The following is a 12,363-nucleotide window of genomic DNA, read 5'->3' as shown; positions in this document are numbered from 1 at the left end:
AGGACTTCCACCTCCATCACCAGGATCTTCAATACCAGAGGAAAGGTTACAACTCTTCTGTTAGATGGCGAAGTGACACAAGATGTGACAGATTTTAATTTTTGACATTTATTTGAAAACACAATACATTAAGAGCCAGGGTACCATAATATGAACCACAATGAATGTAGTTAAAGCATATGCATTTCATTCTACAAAATTGCACTGCTTGTATTTTGTTATCTATTTATTTTGTGTTCAGTAACTAACAACAAAGTCAACATGTATGAGAAAAAAGTAATTAAACTGCAGGTGCTATGGAAGCTAAAACACGTTTTGAAAATTTGATAATTGCTGAAAACTGGAATTATTTATGTTTTCAAAAATAAGAAGATGGATGCAAAAAAGTAGGAAGTAAAAAAATAGCTATTTGAATGTACATTTTGTGGTTTCAATCAGGAAATTGTTATATGTTGTGCATAGTCCCGGTTACAAAAGCATGTTGAAGGTGTTAAAGATCAGGGATTTAGGAGGTGCTGTCAAAAGCACACTTCCTGTGTTGCACCAGTGATGGATGGAGAGAATTCTTAAGATGACGGATATTGGACAGGTGTCAGGTTGAGCAGCCAGAAAGTAAAGGCAAACAAACTACATTAGTTTTCTCCAGTAATACACTGGTTAATTTTTCATGTGCAAATTTTCTTTGTGGACTATTTGATGAATTGTTGACATGTCTACTTTTAAGTGTTGTTGGTTTAAAAATAATGTATTAACAATTAACCACCCAAGGAAATTAAAACACTTGATGTTTGCTTTAAGTATATTACTCATTCCACGACAATAAACCAATGACTTGATTTTTTGTCTATGTAACAGTTGGAGGATGATATTATAGCAACACCCAACTACTTGCAAACTATGATGAACTTTGCAGAACAGCAGCCTTCAGATGACTGGCTGACTTTGGAATTTTCGCAACTTGGATTTATTGGTAAGAGTGTTTGTAATCGTATTTTGCATTCACAAAATACATTTTCATTCAAGAACAAATTTTTATGCAAGTGAACATATTCTGGAGAAGTACAAATCTATTAATGCCTTTTATTATATATGACCTAAGATTAATACATGGTACTTTACAGAAGATTAATATTTAATGCACTTCACCAGACTAACATTTTTGAATCATCCTGTAAAGAGCCTTTGTGTATTTCATTTTAAATAACTTAATTACAATTATAGTATAATACATTTGTATTCAGAAAATGCTTACAATGATCTTCAAAAAACTGCAACCTCTTTCAAGCACTGATAATTCTGCCAATATCTACTTTCTTATATTTATATTAATGCACTGTCTTTCCTTCTATCCTGAGGGGTCTAATGCAGGTGAATCATTCATATGCATTTGTCATTTTTTGGTCACCTAGCCAATGGTAATTCCTCATATGACAGTCAAGACAGTGTTGGTCAGCAAATCTACGAGTATGTCACAGCCAAGCTCAATAGTACAACAAGTTTCCAAAAGACATTATTGAATATTAACCAGAAAATGTGAATTTAGTCTGATTTTAATCTTCATTATTCAGACTGTTAAGCCTATTTGCAGCACTCCTCTATCTTCCCAGTTTATGTTAGCTAAATCAGCAGAGACCCAGGTCAAGCCTGGTCCTTACAGTGCATCACTCATATTAGGTAATGCATAAATAACAAAACACTGAGGGAACATTTTCTTTATGCCATTAGTAGTAATATTTTGGAACAAAGATTTTTTGAGAAGTCCCTTTCAGTTTGGATTTCGGTTGAAATTTGATTGATGTTTTGGTATTGATTTAGGCCTTTTTTTGCATAACTATGAAATTGAGTGTGATGAGATTAAGTACAAAGTGAATATTTCCATTACAATTATGTAACTCTGGGTTTACTCAAAGTTAGCTTAACGCTGTTCAAAATTAACTGCACGGTTTAAAAAGGGCTTATGCCCGAAACGTCGATTCTCCTGTTCCTTGGATGCTGCCTGACCTGCTGCTCTTTTCCAGCAACACATTTTCTGCACGGTTTAAATCTAAAGTACAATCAGCAAAAGCATTCTGTGTATTCGTAACTTCAGGTATGAAGAATATTACCACTGAATTTTATCAACTTTCCTGCCTCTATACCAGCTAAGTCTATTCACCCTGCAAGTGTGCATCTCCAACAAAGTTACACTAGCACAGTGGCAGAATATCCAAGGAATCCATATATAGAGTCATAGAGATGTACAGCATGGAAACAGACCCTTCAGTCCAACTTGTCCATGCCGACTAGATATCCCAACCCAATCTAGTCCCATTTGCCAGCACTTGGCCCATATCCCTGTAAACCCTTCCTATTCATATACCCATCCAAATGCCTTTTAAATGTTGCAATTGTACCAGCCTCCACCACTTCCTCTGGCAGCTCATTCCATATGTGCACCACCCTCTGTGTAAAAAGGTTGCTCCTTGGGTCTCTTTTATATCTTTCCCCTCTCACTCTAAACCTATGTCCTCTAGTTCTGGACTCCCCCACCCCAGGGAAACGATTTTGTCAATTTACTCCATCCACATATATTGATTACAACCACCAACAAAGACTTTTTTTACTACCAGTCACAACTGAGTTTCAATCTAGTAATTAAAACAACCTTGCATTGAAACACTGATCTTTGCTCATTTTTGAAATCCGTTATAAATGACTGTTAACAGACAAGCTAGGACAAAGTTTGCAAACTTATTGCAGCCCTGTTCTGTTCTGTTGCTGAATGCAGTGAAGAAGGCTTCTATTTGCCGTTCAACTGTAACCCTGACCCATTGTCAAAGTCTGTGAGATAGTTACTAGCATAAAATGATCTGTGCCAATGCCAATCATCGTGTATTTTGCAGTACTAAATACTGATGGCTTGTAGTTGGGGTAGAGAACAACCACAATTCCTCCCTTCTATGCTGAATTTAAAGGTCTATTTAATTAGCAGTCAGAGACAATAAACCATTATTGAGTCTTTAATAAGAAGAGGCATTTGTACTAATAAGATATAATTTTCTACTTGATAGGAATACATATATGTCTAGTTAGGCATAATTACAAGAACTCTTAGGAATCAGAGGTGACACATCAGGACTTGTGTTAGACTTGTTTTTTTTCACTCAAACATTGTATGACATCATCAGGTTCAGTAGAACTTAACACAGCTTTAACATTCATTCTTAAAGAACCGTTACGTTACACAAGACTAGAGGCATCCAGGCAATCTAACATCTTGCTACAGCAGTGAATCAGCAGTTTGAGGTAGTTAAAGACAATTTTAAAAAAAAATGCAATTAAGTGTTAATTTTAAGTTGCATCTTAATGTATGGGAACATTACATGATCATCTTACCCACTTCCCAGCTGGAATTACCCCACTTAAAACAATGAATAAAGATACGAACCTCACCCTGAAAAGCTGCTTCCTAAATGGATTTAAATCTCCTTCATGGTATTCCAAACATGGAGTTCACAAACAATTTATCTAAAATTTTATTTATTTTTTAAAATTTGCAACAATGTAAATATCGCCCTTTCCTGGTTGCCTTGATATTTGAGTCCTATTGGATAGTTATGTTTGTAATCAAAAACACAGTTTAATCCATTGTTTAAAAAGCACAAAGCAATGAAATTTTTCTGTGTGCATGAAGTTAAAGAAAAATCTCTTTCCTAAACATGCATTGGTTTATGAAAACTATATATTAATTTAATTATTTATATACTTCTGACACTGAATGTGTTTTTGTGTTTGCCATTGTCTTGAAAGAGAATGCTGTTATTAATGTTAGAAAGTCAAGCACTACCCCACAGGATTTCTGTGCTTTAAGACAAAAGAACTTTACTGTATTTTGGAGCTTGAAATAGCATTCAGTTTATGAAACCGTATCAGATTTCATTCATTTGTACAGTCTCAATAAGCTTGCAGCTTTTAAGGGGCTCATCATTATTGTCAGTCTGAGGAGATGAATGTTGATATTTGACCCATGATGATTATGTTTTCTTAGCTATTTAAATATTGTAAACTATTCTTAGTAAGCAGGATGTTGATTTGAAGATCTTAGAGATGTTGGTAACTAGATTATATCTGAATGTGAAGTAAAATTGGTATACGCTAGAGACGGAACAATTAAGAAATCACTGCCAATAGTATGCAGAATACATTCAAGGAAACATCAGCATTTAAGTGTAGCACTGACTCAAATATCCTGATCAGGGTTGGAAACCCTATTTCCATTCCTGATCAGACTAAATCTTACCCATATAGCTTTAAATTGCTTTTACACTCAAGATTCCTGGACAGGGGTTTACCAAGAACTCATTAATCCAGCAATGAAGAGAATCAATATATAACCATGGCTCCTTTTTGCAGCAGTCAGTCTGCCGTGTTCTGTGATTTAAATATCCAGCAACACAGCTTGCCACTTTGGCAGCTACTGTGAACAGATAAGTATATAAGATAAGTGCAAGGTTAGAGAGTGACAGTCATCTAAGGAAAGTGGAATACTAGATATGGTTAGGCTAGATCAGGGTCAGGAGAGGTGATGTTAAACCTGGCATCAGGTGGATGTGGGCAGTTTCATCTGGCAGAATGTCAAGCCAGCATGCAGGATAGGTGGGTGTGTATCAGGTCTGAGAGGGGCTTCTCAGTTCCAGTGGCAGGGAATGCAGGGGGACAAAGGGTATCGGGTCTGAGGGATGGCCAGGGTTGTCAGGTCTGTCCAGGATGTGGGGGATATTTTCACATCTGGGTGGTTAGGCCAACAGGTTGGGGTTGTGATGTCTCATCTGGAGAGAGATGTCCAGTGCAGTGGCTTGGACGGTGATTTAAAGTTGCTAGGTTGGGGAGAGTGAACACAAGAACAAGACCTTCGGCCATCCAAGCCTGCGCTGACACATTTTGCCCTTCCGTACTAAAACTGTCTTCACTTATAGAATCTGTATCTCTGTTCCTTCCTATTCATGTATTCATCCAGGTGTTTCTTGGATGCTGCTACTGTATCTGTTTCCACCAACACCTCTAGCAGTGCATTTGAGGCACTCACCACCCTTTGTGTGAAAAACTTGCCTCGAATATCTCTTTTAAACTTCTCCTCCCACACGTTTTGAACTTATGTCCCTGAATAATTTACCCTTCCACCCTGGGAAAACACTTCAGACATTCCACTCTATCCATGCCATTCACAACCTTGTAAACTTTTATCAGGTTGCCCGTCAACCTCCTGCTTTCCAGTGAAAACAAACCCAGTCCATCCAGCCTTTCTTCATAGCTAAAATCCCCCATACCAGGCAGCATCCCGGTAAACCTTTCTGTATCCTCTTGCATCCACATCCTTCCAATAGTGTGGTGACCATAACTATATGCAACATTCCCACGTGTGGCCTAACTAAAGTTTTATAAAGCTGCAGCATAACTTGCCTATCCTTCCAATACCCCTACTCAATACCCTTTCCAATGAACACAAGCATGCCATAGCCCTTTTTACTACCTTATCTACCTGTGTTGCCACCTTAGGTGATCTCTGTGAACCCGCACACCTCGATCCTTTTGCATATCAATACTCCTAAGGGTTCTGCCATTCACTGTGTAATTTCCACCTGTCCTTGACCTTCAAAATGCATTGCCTCACATTTATCCAGATTAAACTCTATATGCCATTTTTCTGCCCATGCCTCCAACTGACCTATATCCTGCTGTATCCTCTGACGATAATCCTCACTATCTACAACTCTACCAATCTTTGTATCGTCCGACTTACTAACTTGACCAGTTAGGTCCCAGCACTGATCTCTTGGAACACCATTTGTCACAATCCTCCATTCAAAAAAGCATGGCTGTACTGTTACCCTCTATCTCTTGTGACTAAGCCATTTCTGTATCCATCTTGCCAGCTCACCCCTGATGACACGTGACTTCACCTTTTGCATCGGTCTGCCATAAGGGACCTTGTCAAAGGCTTTATTGAAGTCCATGTAGACAACATTAACTACTTTTCCCTCATCAATCATCTTCATCAGCTCCTCAAAAAACTCAATCAAATTAGTGAGGTACGACTTCCCCCACACAACACCATGCTGTCCATCGCTAATAAGTCCATTTGCTTCTGAATACTTTTAGATCTTGTCCCTGAGGATCTTTGCCAACAATTTCCCTACCACCGACATGAGGCTCACAGGCTTGTAATTTCCTGGATTATCCTTGCTATCCTTTAACAATGGAACTATTTTGGCTATTCTCCAGTCGTTTGGGACCTCACCTGTGGCCAAAGAGGATACAAAGATGCCTGTCAATGCTCAGCAATTTGTTATCCTGCCTGTCTAGGGATGGGTGATATCAGATTTAGGGTTCAAGGCAGTGACACAATGTTGGGCCCTAGTTGTAGGGGATAGTATTGGTTTGCGTTTCTGGTTAGGGAGAATGGTGGTTAGAGATCAGGGTTCTGAGGGATGTAAGATTTTGAAGGTTGAGTAGGTTGTTTAACTTGAGTTGGGTATTCCATATAGTAGCTACCCAGAAGTTAGAATAGATTTCCTTCGGAATCAGCTGCATCTCAAATTCTGCATGGTCCCGACGCGCAGCTACACTCTATGCTGTGGAATTGACTCTCTCGCCATCACAATATCTGAGTCATTGTTTATTTTTTAAAATGAACATTTGTTTACTGAGTGCCTTAAACACACAGTGGATAACTTGTTTTCATGTACTCTCTATCCTTTGCATTTATGGATATACTATACTATCTTAATTGAATTGGGGCTCAATACTAGTCCGCAGTAGACTATATTGACCAGTTGGTGCATTTCAGATGATCATGACTGCAATTCTTTTTCACAGTTAACTGTGTTGCAATTATCTATATATTTAGTGTGGTCTAAAAGAAGAAAATCCATTAAGTCATGCTAATTAAATTTGGATGACATTTTGAAAGGCTACTAAGTATCACAGTGCTGTCATGTTCACTGGAGAAGAATAACAGAGGAACCTACACATTAGTTATATTGCAATCAATAAAACAGTATTTTTGCAGTAGTGATGTGCCTTGAAACACAGTTTGTCATTACACCCAAGGATTTAACAAGCAGAAGAAACTCTTTTTAATTTTATTACATAATGAGTCCACTTTTATAAAATTATTGTACTCACATATTTTATCTGTTAAATTTTGCCAACATCTATGATCATGTCTCAACTAATATAGTAGAATCTCCCAATAAAGCAGAGTGGAAAAGTAAAATTGTTTTCATTATTATTTTACTCTGTTTTAGGAAAGTTGTTCAAATCTCCTGATCTGACACTCGTCATAGAATTCATTATCATGTTCTACAAGGACAAGCCAATAGATTGGTTGCTGGATCACATATTGTGGGTGAAAGTATGCAATCCTGAGAAAGATGCTGTAAGTTAATTTTTCATTCTTGGTAGCTCAAATACCAACAATGAAATCTGCAATAATCATCTGTTACTGCCTTTATATCTACTTCCATTTCAATTAAGCAATTAACTGAATATTAGAAGCTGAATAATGCTGTTGCTTTATGTTGAAAAAAATTAAGATATATGGAAGATAGAATACATACTTCTTCACGGTCGTGATGAAGAAGGCTGCACAGACAATAAATTCTTTAGTTTTAGAAAAATGGTTTTACATATGGCATTAATATGTTAAGTATCTACTAGAGTGAACTTCTATAGTGTCAATAGTAAATCATATGTGTGTTTGAATATTGATCAAATCAGTCTTCTTCACCATTCTTTATTCAGCCAACTCAATTTTCACTGGAAATTACAATTATTTGTGTTTTCCATTCAGCCATTTGCCTTTTACCTCTGGGTGGTGGTTCCAGGGAATCTAGCAATCCTTCAATACCAGACAAAGAAAACTATTCTTCATGTGTAAACAGGCTGTTGGACTGTGTAGAGTGACACAACTGAGTCTATGCTGCCTTCATCCAAAGAATAAAATATCATGCCTCCTACCCGATGTGCATTTCAAGCAAGTGAAGCTCCCAAAGCACTTGTTAGGAGCACATTTGGCAAAATCTTCTCTTAATGGCAGGAGCACCATCGCACAAAACATTCCAGAGAAGATATCTACAGGCGCTTTTGTGACAAATGAAAGGTCTTCCTAAACATTCACCAGCACATTGTTGATTCAGTTCTGGTTGATGTAATTTGATTGATGTTTATTGATATACTAACATCTGAGAATTCAATACTGGTCAGATGGACAGAACAGTGGCAAATGGAATTCACCCCAGAAAAGTGTGAGGTAATGCAATCTGGGAGGACGAAAAAGGCAAAGGATTATACTATAAATTAGGACCTTGGAAACAACTGAAGATCAGAGGAATCTTGTTAAGCAGGTCCACAGAACCCTGAAGATAGCAGGACAGATAGATAAGGTGGTTAAGAAGGTATGTGGGATACTCACCTTTACTGGCAGAGGCATTGAATTCTAGAGGAAGGGGGTTATGTTGGTACTGTACAAAATGCTGGTTAGGTCACAACTGGAATACTGTATGCAATTCTGCTCCCCATTCCATACCATTTGACTCCATTGCAGAATGAACCTTAACAACTGCACATCATACTATATAAGCTGTCTGTTAGAATTTTGCTAACATCCTGTTTTCTGGTAGGATTTACAGAGCCTGCTTAGTCTAATGTGGCAAAGGAACACCACTTGGTAGTCAAATGGAAGGAGGTTTTTGTTTTAAACAAGATGTAAATTAGTGCATAATGCAAGGTATGTTAAAATGTTAGACATTATAGCCAGACACTATGAGGATGACCCAGTTGGTAGGTCTTGCTCCCTCAAGATCCTGACCTGTTTTCCCATCAAACCCATGTGACATATTGGGTGTGCCAATTCTTTGGAATTAAGCCTGTCAGACCTCACATGCTCATACAAGAGAACTGAACACCGTTGGATAGTAGGGTGCATTCAAGTGACCTCTGCTCTCTGTGCCTATTTCTTCTTGCTTATTGGGAATTGCCCTCTCTATCTCTCCCTGCATACTCTTAAATTGAGAACTTACCACATTTATAAATGTGCTATCCTCAAAAGCCGATAGTTAACTCAGTTGGCAGGACAACTAGTTTGCGATGCAGGATGATGCTAACAGCATGCATTCATTCCTGCAGTGCCTGAGGTTACCATGAAGAACTCTCCTTCTCAATATCTTCTCCTTGCCTGAGGTGTGGTGACCTTCAGGTTAAACCACCATCCAGTTGTCTCTCTCTAACGAGAAAGCAACCCCATGGTCTGGCAGGACAAGAGTGATTTTACCTATCCTCAAAAGTTCTCAACCTCATGGATTTGTTGCTGCTCAAGCTGCTGCAGTTGATGTCAGTTTTCATACATATGGTCATCCAGCACATGGGAAATTATCAGGAATTCCACCATGAAACAAGGTATGCTGTACAGAGGCCAGAGCTTCAATGTCATTCCTGCATTAGGTACTAGAACTTACTTCATAGTAAAATGATCCAGAGGCTGCTCACATCTCTTCTTCTGTTGTCACATAAATACAGGGAGGTTAAGCAAATGCTTAACTCTATTAAAACAAAAAGTATACTCTTTTTATTTCCAAGCTTCATGGGCTAACTTCCTGATTGGTCCTTAAAGCTAGAGCCTTGCAATTCAAAGGCAATAATATTGCTAGTTATTAAATTTCTGTTAAAGAAAAAGAAATATTGCATTTTTGCATAGGTGGAATATGAACAAAACTTGGATTAATTACTCACATTCATATTGGGACGTTAATTGTACTAGGTAAGATCAAGATTCCAAAGTTTTGGCAAAGCACTGACAAAAATTGTTGTCTCACTCCAATGGCAAAGAAGGGTAGCTGTACGATACTGTTTATAAAACTTATAAAACATCCCATTTTATCATTGACAATCTTCTGGTGCAAATACATTATTTATTGTACTTTCTGTCTAAATCCTTGGAGTGATGAACTGCTGGCAAAGGAAGAATGGAATGTAAATAAAACACTGAAGCTTTAAAGTGTTGGATGCAGAAGATTGTGGGATTAGCTCTATATTACTGAAGTAGAATCCTCTCCCTGACTTGTTTAGTTGTCTGCCAGGGCAGGAGTAATTTTCACCTTCTCTAATGGATATTACCTGGCCATGTTGTTAGAAAGAACTTCTAAGGTAGTCCTTAAAAGTAACTATGTAAAGGAAGCTAAAAGATATGAAATGATGTTTACAATATCTGCGTTCCACAAGGTTTACTATGTGACTTCTTGAAAATGAAGAGTCAAATGTTGACGTAGGTTCTGGTTCACCTACTGTTTATGAAAATCAACTAATTATGTGGGAAGAAAGCAAGCCAAAGCTTTTGAGAGATTAGTCATATGGCCTTAATTGTGGATTCACTGGTGCCCTTTCAGTGTATATTTAGATGTGTCAATTGAAGCAACAAACCTCCAAGATGTTGGTAGCAAAAAGAAAGATCTCACTTTTGATAAACTGCACAGATATTTTATAACGAAGTATTTTCCAGAAACCTCAGGAAGTTCCATAAATCAGGATTGTTAACTTCCTTTTACACTCTGCAAGCTAAAGATCCAATCAAATAGCTAAGTCTAAATAACTTTCCATCTCAAAATGAAGTTTGATTTGAAGATTTCATTCACTCCACAGCTGCCAGCATTATAACCTCAATGACAGGAAGTCAACCCGATCATGAAATGTGTTCCCTTTTTAATCCTTTATGTTCAGACCCTTCGCCTAGTGGAGTAGTTTAATTGGGCAAATAGTTTGGTGGTTAACTAGTTTTACCACCTATTGTAAGAATAAGTTTGCCTCTGTAAAATGAGTTATTTTGAGTTTATTGAAGACACCTGGTGAAAATCTTTTTGCTCTACATAACAATATAACGGAAGCAAATTGACAATTTTAGTGATTAAATAAAACATTCACACTATGGTACAGCTGATGGGGTGATAGAACTTGATTGCTAGTGAACACCTCCCACCAAGAGTCATACCAATACATAGTATCTGCCCTTTGTAGAAATGGGATAGGGTGATGGTTGTTGTGGAGTCTCTCAAAATGGGCAATCTGTCTGGCTATTATATAGGTGGTGAGTTGAAAACTCCCCTTCCTCTGTGTCTATAAAGCTAAGTATATCTATTATTTTACTTATCATTCAGAGTCCATTTGGACCAGTTGAATGGTGAGAAAAAGATATATGACCAAAAACATGACTTCCAATCAAAATTGTATATAATTTGGGATATCATCATTATTAACAATCACTTCTTAGCATTCTCTCAAAACAAGCTAATTTGTGGTTGTACACCATTTCTACAAAATTCTTACGTATAATGAGACATGATAAAAATTTCACATGACTAATCATAATGCAATTGAAACTTACTTAATAACATAAAACATGACATATGTTAATAAGTGGTACCAATAGAATGTTACTTAATTTTTATCCATAACTATCATTCCAATCTGAAAATGCAGTCCGTATGGTATAGATTTTGAATTTCTCTGACAACTTCCATACCCTAAGCAGTGCACCATTCTGTACTTCATCAGAGTATTGTTACTTCACATATATTGTGTATCAATCCAGACACTTGCTTTAAGTGTGGCTGCTGACTGTTACTACTTTAGGTTATATTGCTACTGGTTGACTTGATTCTCCTTGTTCTATAAAGAGCTACTTGCTACTGTATTAGCCTTACATAACCCACTCTGCCTTTGTATACAACTGATATGTGGACATGTTGACATCATAATATTTATGATTAATATGGTGATTGTTCTTTCTTCTGGCCCAATCTTCACATTGCCAGTATTTTATGAATTCTCCTGCTGACTTAGTTCAACCTTATTTTCTCTTACAGAACATAGAACATAGAACAATACAGCACAGAACAGGCCCTTCGGCCCACGATGTTGTGCCGAACATTTGTCCTAGCTTAAGCACCCATCCATGTACCTATCCAATTGCTGCTTAAAGGTCACCAAAGATTCTGACTCTACCACTCCCACAGGCAGCACATTCCATGCCCCCACCACTCTCTGGGTAAAACACCCACCCCTGACATCTCCCCTATATGAAGTGATTTGTTGCATGAACTGCCTTCTTGTTATCTTCCAGCTTTCTTATTGGATGCCAGGTAGTGGAAATTGAGATTCAAGGCTAGAATTCCCAATTGGCAAATGCCACTTGTGCATTTGGGTACAAGGAAATCTTAAATGTTAACGTTGTCACTAGTCACTCAGATATCTTTGTTACCCAAGTTTTATTCCCTCTTCAGTGGTGTGATTGACTAACTTTCAGTAGCCACTTGCAGTAATGCATTGTTTCAT

At 37.6% G+C, this 12,363-nt stretch overlaps 1 protein-coding gene across 4 annotated transcripts in view; it reads left to right on the top strand.

Annotated features, from left to right (window-relative positions):
• Nucleotides 1–12,363, top strand: part of LOC122539369 (alpha-1,3-mannosyl-glycoprotein 4-beta-N-acetylglucosaminyltransferase B-like) — a 251,205-nt gene that overhangs the window by 203,317 nt on the left and 35,525 nt on the right. For all 4 annotated transcript variants that reach the window (XM_043674130.2, XM_043674129.2, XM_043674128.2 and 1 more), the window contains exons 8-9: nucleotides 856–970; nucleotides 7,287–7,417. In XM_043674130.2, the coding sequence (XP_043530065.1) occupies nucleotides 856–970; nucleotides 7,287–7,417 (246 nt within the window). The remainder of the gene's footprint in view (nucleotides 1–855; nucleotides 971–7,286; nucleotides 7,418–12,363) is intronic.

The sequence above is a fragment of the Chiloscyllium plagiosum genome, unplaced genomic scaffold (assembly GCF_037043375.1).
Source record: "Chiloscyllium plagiosum isolate Xiang-an unplaced genomic scaffold, Cpla_swu_hap1 HiC_scaffold_36, whole genome shotgun sequence".
Classification (NCBI taxonomy): domain Eukaryota; kingdom Metazoa; phylum Chordata; class Chondrichthyes; order Orectolobiformes; family Hemiscylliidae; genus Chiloscyllium; species Chiloscyllium plagiosum.
The sequence above is the reverse complement of the archived record's forward strand: the minus strand, read 5'-3'. Positions and strand labels throughout refer to the sequence as shown.